Source organism: Chlorocebus sabaeus, chromosome 21, assembly GCF_047675955.1.
Source record: "Chlorocebus sabaeus isolate Y175 chromosome 21, mChlSab1.0.hap1, whole genome shotgun sequence".
Classification (NCBI taxonomy): domain Eukaryota; kingdom Metazoa; phylum Chordata; class Mammalia; order Primates; family Cercopithecidae; genus Chlorocebus; species Chlorocebus sabaeus.
Window position 1 is genome coordinate 101,899,377 of NC_132924.1, and position 15,711 is coordinate 101,915,087.

At 38.8% G+C, this 15,711-nt stretch overlaps 1 protein-coding gene across 2 annotated transcripts in view; it reads right to left on the minus strand.

Annotated features, from left to right (window-relative positions):
• Positions 1-15,711, minus strand: part of TNPO3 (transportin 3) — a 99,776-nt gene that overhangs the window by 19,004 nt on the left and 65,061 nt on the right. For both annotated transcript variants that reach the window (XM_007982872.3, XM_007982873.3), the window contains 7 exons: positions 12,501-12,692; positions 9,885-9,976; positions 7,965-8,041; positions 5,747-5,807; positions 4,759-4,899; positions 1,882-1,998; positions 921-1,015 (listed from right to left, as the gene is read on the minus strand). In XM_007982872.3, coding sequence (XP_007981063.1) covers positions 921-1,015; positions 1,882-1,998; positions 4,759-4,899; positions 5,747-5,807; positions 7,965-8,041; positions 9,885-9,976; positions 12,501-12,692 — 775 coding nt within the window. The remainder of the gene's footprint in view (positions 1-920; positions 1,016-1,881; positions 1,999-4,758; positions 4,900-5,746; positions 5,808-7,964; positions 8,042-9,884; positions 9,977-12,500; positions 12,693-15,711) is intronic.

Here is a 15,711-nt window from a genome sequence, read left to right on the forward strand (position 1 = left end):
GGATCACCTGAGGTCCGGAGTTTGAGACCAGCCTGACCAACATGGCAAAGCCCCGTCTCTACTAAAAATACAAAAATTAGCTGGGCATGGTGGTGGGCCCCTGCAATCCCAACTACTCAGGAGGTTGAGGCAGGAGAATCACCTGAACCCAGGAGGCAGAGGTTGCAGTGAGCTGAGATCATGTCATTACACTCCAGCCTGGGCAACAGAGCAAGACTCCATCTCAAAAAAGAAAAAAGAAAAAAAAAAAATCAATTCTAAGATGAAACAATCAAGTCAATATTATTTAGCATTTGTAAATGAAATAACAGTTGGGCTTTTGTTGTTTTGAAAATAATGATTTTTCTCTTTTTTTTTTTTAAATGCTGATATGGTAACAGGTTTGGTTCAAATTCCTTAGTTTAGGGACTAAGGAATTCAATCAGATGTTTGGCAATCATATTATCAAACTTGATAAAGTAGGCTGTGGGTAGAGCTGAGAAATACAGTATAAGATAGGTGCTAAGGCATCTTAAAATCCCAGACATTCTTTATTCTGAAACTGATTATATCTAAAGGACGCTAAGCTTCTCAAAGAGAAGGCTGAGATGAAACATGAAATCACAACAGCACAAACAGTCAAAAACTACAGAGGACTGTAGAAATGATCTAGTCAAGTGTTTTGCCAGGCACACTGCATTGTCTTGTGTGTGTGCCCTCCTTCCTGGCAGGAACTCAGCTGCTTTATCCCTTGCTTCCTGCCATTCTCTGCGTCATTGCTGGGGATATATCAGCTTGCAATTTACCTTTGGGTTATGAATCATTAATCTACTTACTCCAGTGACTTCATTTTACAAGAATAAAACAACCAAGGGTCAGATGGCAAGACTAAGCAGTGACAGGATGAGCAATTAAGAAATGGGCTCTTCAGAAGGATTTACCTGGTGGCTAGCCGGAACAGGTCATCTACAGTGTCAGGGTGATTCTGGAGACCATTCTGCTGTTCTAGGAGCTGAAAGGTGGGGATGCACAGTGCCTAAAACAGAACACTGATTTTAAAAGAAATCCTTTTTCAGAAATGCCACAGCATTCATACTTGCCAAATATTACAATAAGTACAAAAGGAACAAAGAAGAAAAGCACAGTTGGGAAAAGAAAAAGACTGTAATGAGAATCTGATCAGGAAAAGAAAGACATAAATCCTTCCCAGTTGACATAAACAGTTTTCACCTATGAAGTCCACATTTAAGAAAGGGTTGAGGATACAGATTTTAGTTGATAAAACTCAACAGATATCATCTCAAAGTTTTAGAAATTTCTGAAAGCAGACTCTATTTAGGTACTAGATATGGTTTAGTCCACTGAGGGAGTGGAAATTTTTATAATAATTATGAAATATCAATTTTAAATGAAAAGACATCTTGGGAAAAGAAATAGCATTCTTAAACTCAATATTCCCCCTCTGTGACTGGAAGGGAAGGAAAAGCAGTATCTGAGGAGCTGTTTCCAATGCTATCATTAACTCTAAAACCCTCCCTGCTGCTAAGAAAACTAGTCAGTTGGCTGTTCCAGGCAAGAAGTTAAAAATACAATAGTGCTTGAGCTTAGAGATTCATTTTGCTCACCTCCTCCCCCCTTCTAAACACCCTATCTCTGGAAGAGCATAAACCAGGCAGTAACATCTGTAATAATCATTACACTCATGTGGTCAGTCTCTCATTCTCTCAAACAGGCCTGTTCAGAGAACAACTAGGAAGCTTCTACCTCCCTGTTACTAGGAAATCAACATGCCTGCGAGAAAACATAAAGAAGCAACAGAATTAAAGACATGGTAAAGAATATGCTGGTAGGCCTTCAGACCCTCTAGGCCTGATGCATCTATATTCCTCATGGAAAAGATACCTGGAGCATGTCTAGTAGTCCCTGCCGACAGCCTTCTTCCATGCCATATTCATCCACAAGGATACTGCCAAGGTACAGGAAGCAGGAATGCTGATGTACGTGGTACACATTCACCATCTGTCGAGGGAAAAAACAATTAGTTCAATGCTTCGCCCTTCAAAAAGTACCAACTTATGAAGCTGTCTCCAGGAAGAAATTTAGAGATAGATTGACTTCTTCTCTTTAAGGCAACATAGTAAAGTTTGTTAGCACTATTTTGTGAAACAAAGGGCTCAATATCTCAATGATTTTCAGGTTCTCTATTCTTCCAACCCTTTGAGCTTTCATCTTCCCAAGACAATGCTGTATAAGAGTTGTCTAATACTTAAAGCTGGAAGCTATCAGAGAGATCATGGATTATTTGCAAAACCCCAGCACAGAATATTTCATCCAGTACGTAAAGGTTGCTCTCATTTGCACTGTAGATAAATCATATTTTTAAATAGTATATATAGCCATAGTCGGGAAAACAATATCAAACACTTTCATCTTGGAGAAGACAGTGAAAGCATTGTTTAAATTTTGAGTTGCTCCTAAACCTATTTTATCTTTTAAGTAAAAAATAGTGTTTTCTATGAAACTATTTGGATTTCAGCAGAAAAAAAATTTAGTACAATATGCACATTATTATTATTATTATTATTATTTTTAAGAGATAGGGTTTCGCTCTGTTGCCCAGGCTGGAGTGCAGTGGTGAGATCTTGGCTCACTGTGGCCTCAAACTACCAGGCTCAAGGGATCCTCCCACCTCAGCCTCCCGAGCAGCTGAGACTATCAGTGTGCACCACCATGCCCGGCCACAATATGCGCTTAAATAATTTGTTTAGAATTTTTACTCCACTATCCTCCCAGAATTAAGAAGCAATTGTACACTCACCTATTTAAAACACCACCACAGTACATATGTATTGATCTTATTACATAAATTCAACTCTATGAACTTGGTGGGGACTGAAAGGATACAGTAACTAATTCTTCTATTGGCCTATGCCATGGCATGAGCATGAGATAGGAGCTATGAATCCATTCCATGATGTAAACTCAAAATTATATGCTCTACTAAGGAATGATTAAGTCAAGGATTGCCAAACATTTTCTTAAAGGGCTACTTTGTAAAAAGTACAGATCTTGTCCACCATTCAGTCTTCTGCCCATTCAAGTTTGCCAGTGTAGCACAAAAATGACCAATAGATAATACTTAATTATGGCTATTGCTCAGTAAAACATTAAAAAAAAAAAATAGGTGGCAAGGCCACTGACTATAGATTGCTGGCTCCTGAGTTAAGGGATTTTTTTTTAAGGATAATTTTCATTTTTGTCACATGTACTGACTCTAGAACACACTTCCTATATAATAGTGCTACCTACTCTATTGGTCATATATAACTGTTGGTCATATATAACTGTTATATATGAGTTGGTCATATGTAACTGGCAGGAATTAAAAAACAGTATCAAAATCATGAGGGTATCCTCTAATAGCAAAGGGGCATTCTATCAAGTTGTGGTAGACCCAGAATATATTGCACTGAAGGGGACACTTGACCAGAGGTAGGAATTGCCTAAATGCAAACATATATTACAGTGCTCAGCATAAAGTGAAAGTAGAGAAAATCACTAAAAATTAAAATTCTGTTGAAATATTTACCTGTACAACCTTTAATCAAATCTACAATTTAGAGAGGCAAGGTTATCCAAGTACCACCACTGCACCAGCATGCCTGTGCCTGTGGTTGAGGGCACCTATGATGCAGAATTTAAGGGGGAACTCACTCTTAAGGCCAAGATCTCCTTAAAATCTGCACCCTAGGTGCCCTCCCTAGGTGGAGCATGGTCACTTCAGGTTGGGTGGGGTAGGGCTCTAGCCTGGAGCTCTGTGACTATTTTCCTCACAGCATGGGTACAAAACTACAGAACGCACCTCAGAGTCCTGCAAATACAGGACTGGCACTTTGCCTTGCATCCCTAAATCTTGTGTCCTAGGCACTGGCATCCTGGCCCTGCTCTAAGGTTAACATCAACATAAATGACTTAGTGACTTAAGCATAGGCATCTCATATAGTTCTAGACGAGAATATGATTTTAGAGAATATCATTTAGTGAGTCATACCATCATAATTACATATCAATCTTAATGACTAAAAGAGTCAAATTTTTTGACAAATAAGAGACTTCTGTGGACAACTAACTGTGGCCAAGATTGAAGAAAATCCCTTTGGGCCAAGAAACAGCAAAGAAACTTGCTACATTTTTTTCCCAAGGATCTCAATATAAAAATGCTTACCATTAGTATACAAGGACTGAGCACGAGTCATTTGCTACACAGAATTTCACACTGGGCTGTGTTTCTACTTAGAATACTGCTATAGCTACTATACAGAAGAGATTTTAGGCTGTTTCCCTTATAGACAATGTACCTATCACAGGCATTAATCTCTTTCAAGTTTTTTTTAGTTTGTTTATAAATACAAAAGTGTTTCATTTCATCAGCAAAGTTTTTGTCCTAAAGGCTCCTATTTCAAATTCTTTTTTTGAGATGGAGTCTTGCTCTGTCACCCAGGCTGGGAGACAAGCAATTCTCCTGCCTTAGCCTCCTGAGTAGCTAGGATTACAGGTGTGCGCCACCATGCCTGGCTAATTTTTGTATTTTTAGTAGAGACAGGGTTTCACCATGTTGGCCAGGCTGGTCTTGAACCCCTGACCTCAGGTGATCCACCTGCACAGGCTTCCCAAAGTGCTGGGATTACAAATGTGAGCCACCATGCCTAGCCTATTTCAAATCCTGTACATGGAACATGTCCCTCACCACCGCCCCCCACCCGCCCCAGATAACTTTACCTGTGTGACTAGTGGCTGCAGCAGTGCTGCAGATCCTTTGCCTACACAGCGAACAGCAAAGCGCAGGCACCTGCAACAACGCTCTACAATCCGATTATCAGCCCGGTGCTTATTTAGAGTCTCAGATAAAACTGGCCATATCTGGGTCAAAAGTAAAAGAGCACAAGAAAGAAAATCATCAACAACTAGGACCTGAAAAACTGCTAAGTTGGTAACACCTCATTTAGCTTTTAAATAACTGGGACAAAACTTTCTGTATAGGAACACACATGGCCAGTATGCACAGGTTCAATAGACTACCCACCAAAAAACCCTACCACTTAACAAGAGAAAACAGTGCCTCTTTAGAACTGGAAGAAGAGCATGTCTAACTTTGCTAAAAGGCAGATAGACACAATTTCTAAACTTCAGACTTCCTGAAAGGCGATGAAAAGAATGAGTATGAGCTATACAGGAAGAGATGTTTAAAGACAGTTCCTGGAAGGTGGAAGAATTTGAACAAAAGGACTAGAGTTAAGGAAATGGCATCATCTGAGACCACTGGACACTTAAAAATATTTAGTGTTGATGTCATTTGTCCTCTGAAGTCTCAAAAGCAATTCTTAAAACATGACTTGATCCTCACATAACCTTCAGTGAAAAAAGTAGAGGGGAAATATGTCATCACTGAGGAAACGGAAGTCACCAGCTTTGTCAAAAATATTCTGCTGGTACTGATCAGGCCTCCCAGCAACTCTAGGAGTTACACAGTGGATCTCTTTCTACCACTTCTCTGGCCTTTCAATGCATTCCCTTGTAGCCTGTTTTGTTATCAAATCTAAAATAAAAGATATTTGGATGGCTCTGTCCCTCATTTCATTGAAACAGTATCAACAAACTAAATCTCCCTATGAACTTGGAACACAGTATCTCCTCAGGTAAGTTACCCACAGCCCTGTAAGGAAAAAAGAAGCAAGCCTTGATTCCACAAGCATCCATTAGCACTTACTTCCTGTATGACTTTCTGGCACGGATGAGTCTGTCCATTTTCCACAATGGGATTGGTATGCCTGGGAAAAGACAACAGCCCAAAATAGTGAATGAAGACCAATTTCACTGAGGACCCAGAGCCCTGATCCCTGCTTGCTTACTTAGTATCATTTTCACCAAATAAAGAAAACCAGATGATAAAGTCATTTACTTACATCACCCTTATAAGCACATATTTTAAATCATCCTATCATTTTTTGGCCATCTTTAAGTCACTTCCAATAGAACATGCAAATTCAACCCAACTTTGGGTACATGGGCTGTGAGGCGCCACAGCTATCTTTTCCATTTTTTCCCCCTTATAAACCCAAATATAGGCTGGATGTGGTGGCTCACGCCTGTAATCCCAGCACTTTGGGAGGCCGAAGCAGGTGGATCACCTGAGTCCAGGAGTTTAAGACCAGCCTGACCAACATGGTGAAACCCTGTCTACTAAAAATACAAAAACTAGCTGGGCGTGGTGGCGCATGCCTGTAATCCCAGACACTTGGGAGGCTGGTGGTGGCACTACTTGGGAGGCTGAGGCAGGAGAATCGCTTGAACCTGGGAGGCGGTGGTTGCAGTGAGCTGAGATCACACCATTGTACTCCGACCTGGACAAGAAGTGGATGAAGTAAAACTCCATCTCAAAACAAACAAACAAACAAACAAAAACCCAAAAACCTGAATATGTAGTTTCTTCCAAATTAACAAAAAAATACACACAAGTTGTCTAAATCCACTACTAGAAACCAAGTATTGCTTCATTCCTTGCATTAAAGGACTAAGAGCTATAGGAACTGTAGTCCAAAGATGTTGCAGTTCTAGTCTGAATCCTATGTACTATCCACAATCAGCCAAATACAACTCCTCTAATTCGAGAGCCCACTTAATTTGAAGAAAAGAAGGAAACAAACAAACAAACACATAATTAACTACCAATTACTTTAAAGGAAAGCTACCCTTTAGTTTTAAAAAGCCCAACAGCAACTTTGATAAAAATTTAACTTTAATTCAAGTATTTACATCTATTGCGGATTTTCTTTCATTTACTGTGAAATAAGGGTTACTGTTAATAGGTTCTCAGAATGGCATGTTAATAGGGCTCTCCTAATTATAAAAGGAAAACATTGCACCAACTCAGAGAAAGGTATCTGTTGACAATAACTAGTAACACATTACCTTTTTAAATATTTATCCCACATAGGCTTCTATGCAACGATTACTATAACATTCCAGTTATACACTGATCCCACAAATTATAAATTATGTTACTTAGTAAGAATCACCCTTTGAAAACTGTCACTCGAATGCCTTTTTAATCATTAGGCTCCTCCTCTTGACTTCAAAGATGCATTAATTTCCCCTGATCACTGAAGAAACTTCATTATATTTTTGTACCCATACACTATATAGAGAGATGTTCTGAAAGTATGGTCTCTGGAATAGCAAGCAGAATCATCAGCATCACCTGGGAATTATCAGAAATGCAAATTTTCAGGTCCTACCCAAGATCCAATGAATCATACACTGAGGGGATGGGACCTAGCAATCTGTGTTTTGATAAGCCCAGGTGATTCTGATGCATGTGGAATGATGATATACGTGAAAGTTTGGTCTTCTGGTGTCCACAGAACTGGAGACCAAAATAATTCCATTTTTAGAGAGTCTTTTTTTTTTTTTTTTCCTTTTTTTTGAGATGGGGTTCTCACTCCATCATCCAGGCTGCAGTGCAGTGGCACAATCTCAGCTCACTGCAACCTTTGCTTCCCAGGCTCAAGTGATCCTCCCACCTCAGCCTCCCAAGTAGCTGGGACCACAGGCCCATGCCACCATACCCAGCTAATTTTTTATATTTTTGGTAGAGACAGGATTTTGCCATGCTGCCCAGGCTGGTCTCGAACTCCTAAGCTCAAGCAATCTGTCTGCTTTGGCCTCCCAAGTGCTGGGATTACAGGTATGAGCCATCGCGCCCAGCCATCGACTTTTAAAGAGTATTTTAACATAAAGATCTACCAGGAATGAATTCTTACAATTTGCCTTTGCCCCAGAACTTCAGGTAACAGCTGGTTTAATTACTCTCCAAACCACAGGGAGATACTTGGAAGTATGAGAAAAAAATACTTGCTTACTTCAATACACAATGGTTTCATTTGAGCCTTTAACCCAAATAAGGCATCCAGTGTCTCCCTTCTTACCTAAATATCACTGCAAGGCGATCTAAGAACACTGTGGGATCTGAGGATATGCCATTGCTGGGCTCTTGAGACAACAGCTGAAGAGACAAAAGGACATTAACACCCAATTGTCACATGTACAAATCTATAGCCAACACTGCAACATACATCAACTTTTGTCTCAATCTCTGCTTATTTCCTTATAATAAAGTCCTAAAAGTTACTCAAATGGTGCAAATTTTAATTTAAACTGTCAAACCACTTTCCTCCATCTTATTGCATCCTGGCCAAGACTACATATTACTACATTTTACTGTCTGATTACTGAGGAATAGAAAATAGTATCATTTGATTTTTTTCTCCTTTACTTTACTTATTATTATATATATATTATATAATAGATTGTATATATGTTATGTTACACAGTATGTAAAATATTATATATTTAGCTTTATATTATAAAGCTTTAAAATTATTATAGCTTTGTAATATATTTTAAGCAAATTGTCTCTTACTCTTCTTTCCTAAAATTTCTTAGATATTCCCATAAGTAAATCATCAGAGATGAACTACAGAATTATTTTATCAAGTTCTAAAAATCCCACTGGTATGTCTACAATTGTTGTACTATAACTATAACTGGAGAAGAGTTGACATCTTTAAAATATCTTTTAAGGAAACATGGTAGGTTCTGACATTGATTGCTAACTTGAATGAATTCTTTTCCCATTACATTTTCTAACTGATGATTACCAGTGTAAACTAAAAATAAAATCCTAAGTCTCCCACCAACCGAACAGGCCCTTCCTGTTACCATGGGGACTCCAAAGAAACCTTAAAAACGGAGCTCTCAGCCATGATGGGAAGGGAGGTCAGATAGGTTTTTGTTATACTATCTTTCGGAGTTTAGGAACAAGTGGCCAGCATTAATGTTAAATGGAGATCATAAGACTGATCAAAGACCTTTTTTATTTGAGATGGATTCTTGCTCTGCCACCCAGGTTGGAGTACAATGGCACGATTTTGGTTCACTGCAACTTCCACTTCCCAGGTTCAAGTGATTCTCCTGCCTCAGCCTCCCGAGTAGCTGAGATTACAAGTGTGCATTACCACACCTGGCTAATTTTTTGTATTTTTAGTAGAGACCAGGGTTTCACCATGTTGGTCAGGCTTATCTTCAACTCCTGACCTCAAATGATCCACCTGCCTCGGCCTCCAAAGTGCTGGGATTACAGGCATGAGCCACCACGCCTGGCTGATCAAAGACTCCTTGTGGCAATAAGACACTAAATTACAAACAAGATCTGAGGCCACACAAGGCAAGAGTTAAGTCACATCTATAGCCCATCAATCTTATTAAACTGTCAAAGTTATAGTTGACTCTGACACAGCACCCTTAACTTAAACATTCCTTTCTGCTAGCCCCAAGCTTTTTGTTCCTTTAACCAACTGCAGATTAAAGAATCTCTGAATCCACTTATGACTTGTAAGCCCCCACTTCAAGACAGCCCATCTTTTTAGACCAAACCAATGTATACCTTCCGTATTTTGATTTATGTATTTGCCTGTAACTCCTGCATCCCTGAAATATATAAAACCAAACCACAATCCCACCACCTCAAGCACACTTTCCCAGAACTCCTCAAGACTGGGTTTTCCTGGGCTGTGGTCACTCATACTGGCTGAGGACAAACCTCTTTAAAACATTTTATAAAATTTGGTTTTTGCGTTAACACTGATATAGTGAGAATCTATTAATTCTGAAATACTTATTTCTTGTATGCAGTTACTCTGATAGCATTATTAATTTTAATAAATTCTTAGTGCATTTTCTTGGGTTTTCTAGATAGATAAAAGATCTGTAAATAAGTAATTTTGTTTTTTCATTTTTAACATGTAAACACCTTATATTTGTTTCACACCTTCCTTAATTGGACTTACCTTTTTCAATGCCAAAACCTGAACAGAACATAGTTCACTAAGACATTCAGTAATCTTATCCAAAGGTAATCGGGCTAGGACAAGTGCTGTCCCTGAAAAACAAAGGAAGATACAAATGAAAAATAAACGCTGAATTGAGGTAACTCAACCGGTCTACATCGTATCAATGAACAGAAAAAGCGAACTGGTTTGGTTCCATTCTTTTAAAAAGATCAGCATTGTTTTTTAAAATTATAACACTTTGTTATTTACAGTTGTTTTTTCTTTATTTGGCTCAGAAGGCTAAGACTGACTAACACTTACAACTGAAGTTAATATTTGTCAAAGACTTTTAAAATCTCCTTCACAAAGTCAAGGGCAAAGCTATTTTAAAATGTATAACCACAGTGTAATATTTCTTAGACTTCCCAGAGATGCTGATTTAGTGGGTCAAAGAGAGTCTTTATTTTTGATAAGTACTTCCGGCAATTCTTATCATAAGAGAAATTCTGACATAATGCTTTTAGAAGAATGGGCTGAAATTAGAGATTTCACTCTTACACCATAACACTCTCTGTGAGGTTATTAGAGACATTTTCTCTGGGCTTCAGTTTCTTTATGAAATAAGTGACTTGAACAGCGAAGTAACAGTTAAATTTGCCTTTCTTTTTTTTAAAAAAAAAAGTTACAAAAGCCTCCTACCCCCTTCTTTTTCCCTCCTAAATAAATCTTGACTTAGAACTCCTTAAAACAAAAAACAACAGAGGCAGTTAGGTTCAAGTGGAGACAGAAGGTCCAGACCCTTCCTACTCAGCCTGCCTCTTGCTGCAATCCCCATTCTATCCCAACCAACTGCAGAAACACCTTCCCCAAATCCAAAGGATTACATATTGTAGCCTAGGTCCTCTAGGTCAAGAGACACCTTGAATATAATTTTTTTTTTCCCCTAAGTTTCATTCAACAGAACAGTAATTTATCCCTATACCTTCAAATTTGAATTAAAAAACCAGAGTGAATCTTCCTGGCCTTCTATAAGACTTTCTTTTCTTTTTTTTTTTTTTTTTTTGAGATGGAGTCTTGCTCTGTTGCCCAGGCTGGAGGGCAGTGGCATGATCTTGGCTCACTGCAAGCTCTGCGACTTTTCTTTAAAACTAGGAGGGAAAAGCCTAATTTCAGCATGATTTTCCTTTTAATTAATTCCTATAGAAAAGTATGTTACTTTAAAAAGTTTTCAGCCAGGCGTGGTGGCTCATGCCTGGTATCTCAGCACTTTCGGGGGTCAAGGCGGGAGGATCACTTGAAGCCAGGAGTTCAAGACCAGCCTGGGCTATATAGCAAGACTCTGTCTCTATTAAAAATTTAAAAGATTAGCTGAGCAGAGTGGTGTGCACCTGTAGTACTTGCCACTTGGGAAGCTGAGACAGGAGGATCACTTGAGTCTAGGGGTTCAAAGTTATAGTGAGATATGATCTGCTACTGCATCCCAGCCTGGCAACAAGCAAGACCCTGTCTCTAAAATAAATAAATAAATAAAATTGAAAACCATTTTCTGCATCTATTAGATACCACTGAAATTTGGGAGGCCACATTGCACTATAGGTAAGACATCACTTCAATATCAAGGTTAAATTCCACTAGAAAATGACAAGAATATTTGACTCTGATTTACCCGTGCCTATGAAGGGAAACAACAAAAACCCAAGGTACAAAAAGAAAATCTGATATAAAAAAGCACAGTCACACTAGCTGGTAAGGAATCTGGTCATATGAATGACAAAGAACAGAATTCACAAATAAGGCCATCTAATCTTGCCAAGGCTAATTGTTTAACAAGTCACAGAGGCTTAGAAGATACTACACAGGTTATTTTACCCAATCCTTTAATATACCTCAATCCTCTCTAATTTACCAGTGATAAGAATTTCATTACCTTATAGGGCACTCCAACCTGTGTTCGGCAAGTATGGTTAGAAAGTGTTTTCTTCCTAGAGCCAGTATATGCTTCCCTATAAATGGCTGACAAGTGACTACTCATAAAATAAATATGATCCTTCTTTTATAAGACCATCTTCCAAATATTTAAAAATAGCCACCATGCTTAAAGGCTGTTCTAAGTCTTTTCCCCTAGCCTTAATAGCTCTGTTTCTTCTATTAAGTCTGAGCCTTATCACAATGGCTGCTCTGGATAGAGAATCACTGAGCTGATCAGTAATGGTTAAAGGCTGCTAAGAGACCAGCACCCCTGACTTCTACTCATGGCACTGATCCACGTATACTACCTTTCAACTCCCACTTACCTCTTTGGTATGGCAATGCCTCTTTGGTCTCCCTTTTTATTCTTCCAACTTAAAAAGCAGCCATGTTTAGTTTGAATATGTTGTCTCTACCCAAATCTAGGTCTGTGCTATACATACTACAAGTAGTATTAATTAATCATATTGCCTTAAGATAGTCCAAGAAAAGAATGCATGTACATATAGTCAACACTATCCCCTCTAGTGGAAAAGCCACCTTCCCCATCTCATAAATTCTTATCACTAAGCCCATTGCAACTGAAAAACTGGGATATGACAGATGTAAGATTACCCCAAGTAGTGGCTTTGAGGTGACTATTAGTGGTTAACATCAAGTAAATACCTTTTAGCAAGCCCACAGCAGCTTCTGGAGACAACAGGAAGGAATCAAGGGAACGGGCAATCTCCAGGAGTCCATTAAAGTGCTGAGCCATGTGATCTCGGCAGACAGAGCAAATGTTATGAATGGCTTTGGCTGCAGCAGAAGCCAGGGGCTTTTCACATAGGCCTTTCATCAAATAGCCCAACACAGGGTCTAAGAAGAAAAGCCAAGTAGAGATTACATACCTGAAACTAAAGGAAAACTTCTAGTTTGTTAGAACAGAGGTATACTTGCTTTTCTTTTTTCAAAGCAAAAGAACCCTTTTAAAAAGTGAAATGTGTTCAGAACCACAATAAATAAAACACATAAAAATGGAGCTGATCTCACTTACATATTATCAACAGGCCCTGAGCCCCAGCTATTTCGTCTTCCATTTCTTCCCTCATGGCAGTCAGTGTAACTCCCAGGGATTCCCAGAGCAGTTTGTAAACCACTGACTTAAGAGCATATATGGCAATCCAGGTATTAAGAATATGGTGATGTCAGAAAGAATGCAAAGCTCAGGGAGTTACAATTATACTGAGAGATGAATTACTTGGTAAAACAGTCTATATGAATCAGGACAAGGATAGCTGTCTAAAGCTGAAACTTTTATACTTGCTTCTTTCTAGTTACAAAAGGCCTTAAAAATAGGCAGATGAATCTTTAGCATTTCTAGATGAATTAATTCACTATGTTTTAATTTTGCCAAATATAAGTGTTCCAAGAAAGTTTATTATAAAGTTGAATTTCTATAGAGCTAATTCTACTCATCTTTTTACCTTCTTTTTTATAAAAAATCAGAATGTTTTTCTATAGGGAAAAAAAACCTTAGAAAAGCCATATATTATTTTTGGGGACAGAGCCTCAGTCTGTCCCACAGGTTGGAGTACAGTGGCGCGATCTCAACTCACTGCAACCTCCATCTCGCGGGTTCAAGCAATTATCCTGCCTCAGCCTCCTGAGTAGCTGGGACTACAGGCATGCGTCAAGCCTGGTTAATTTTTGTATTTTTAGTAGAGATGATTGTTTCACCACGTTGGCCAGGCTGGTATCAAACTCCTGGCCTCAAGTGATTCGCCTGCCTCAGTCTCCCAAAGTGCTGGGATTACCATTGAGAGCCACCACGCCTGAGCAAAAAACCATATATTTTTAAAGGTCATTTTGAGTACTTTATATTGACCTTGTAGGAAACTGTGAAAAAGTGGAAAGAATCAAAAGAATAACATCTATTTTTTTTCTTTTTTTTTTTGAGATTGAGTCTCGCTCAGTCGCCCAGGCTGGAGTGCAGTGGTGCAGTCTTGGCTCACTGCAACCTCCCGCTCCTGGGTTCAAGCAATTCTCCCTGCCTCAGCCTCCTGACTAGTTGGGATTACAGGCATGTGCCACCAAGCCTGGATAATTTTCTTGTATTTTGAGTAGAGACAGGGTTTCGCCTGTTGGCCAGGTTGGTCTCAAACTCCTGAACTCAGATGATCCTCTCACCTCAGCCTCCCAAAATGCTGGGATTACAGGCATGAGCCACTGTGCCTGACCAAGAATAACGTCTTAAAGCCCATTTAAAACCATTATGTCCATTTCTAGTCTAATGATCAATATGATGTCCAAACTCAGCACAATCTGCCTACCTTCACCAAAAAGAAAAAAACAAAACCAAAACCTCACTCTGTTTAGTCTAGGAATCAAAAGACCTAGAATCTAGAAGCTACCCCAAGCAACTCTAATACTGTAGACTTCTGTGACTCCCAAATTGGGTATTTGTAGTTTTGACTATTCGGAGTATGAACATAGAGCAATCTGTCTACTGCTGAGGCACAAATCTGAATGAGATACTGGAAGGTGGCACTGAATGATACATCTTTTGATAAGAGTCTGCAAGTCAACCTAGATTTGCTGCTTTCTGGACATTAACTGAAGTATTAAAACAAACAAACAAATCTACTGTTCCTTGGTGGAAAAATGGTTCAGAAAAGAAAGCCAAATGTTGAGCCAGATAAAGTGCAGAAATCTAAGAACTAAAAAACAGTCATTTTGAAATCACTTGGAAATAGTACGCTGGGCCAGGTGTGGTGGCTCACGCCTGTAATCCTAGCACTTTGGGAGGCTGAGGCGGGCAGATTACTTGTGGTCAGGAGTTTGAGATCAGCCTGGTCAATATAGTGAAACCCTGTTACCGCTAAAAATACAAAAATTAGCAGGCGTGGTGGCACACACTTGTAATCCCAGCTACTTGGGAGGCTGAGGCAAGAGAATCACTTGAACCTGGGAGGTGGAGGTTGCAGTGAGCCAAGATCAGGCCACTGCATTCCAGCCTAGGCAACACAGCGAGACTCCGTCTCAAAACAAAAAAAGAAACAAAAACAAAAAGAAACAGTACGTTGAACTTAGAAAGCAGCTCAATGTATAGAAACAAAGAACACATTCACTCTTTTAAGCATGTGTTTCAGTCACTAAAAACAGATACGTAAAATAAAATCAAGTAAAAAGGCAATAATAAAGATATACATAGGAAACATATCAACCTGAATGATTTAATACTAATCACAAATTTTGGCATTCCTAACATTCTCAGAATGTATCCCTCTTAAATGTCAGGGCTTGATATATATTACCCTGGATAAGTTATTTCGTCTCTTTGGGCCTCAGTTTCCTTGTCTGTAAAATGAGGAGGTTAGAATAAATGATTTCTAACTTTACCTTCAATTCTAAAGTTGTTACTTATGATCTTTAGTTTTTTTTTCAAGTCAATAAGGACAGCCAGAGGCTATACAACAGTCTTCATTTTAATTTGCAGTTATTTAGTTTTGAATAATAATTCTTGGTTTTTAAATGAAGCATGTATTACAAGTGAAAAATTACCTCCTTTGCTTTGGTCCTTTAGGAGCTTCTAGTATGTTAAAACTATAAGAGAGTCTGATTAGCATACGCCAAAGACTAACAGAGACAGAAATGTTCATGCTTAAACAGAGTACTAGAAGCAAACTGTTCAGTGTTTCCCTATCTATAGATCTAATCTTTCAAAGGTCTTTCTCCCAGATCAGATTATAAGTGTTACATCAACTAAGCACTAACTTACAACATATTGTTTACTCTCAGTTTCTATAAACACTCTCGTGTTAAAAAAACAGAAAGGAAAACTCAAGCAAAAGTAAGAGATGAGAAGAAAAATCAGAAAAATGACAAGTTAAGAAGT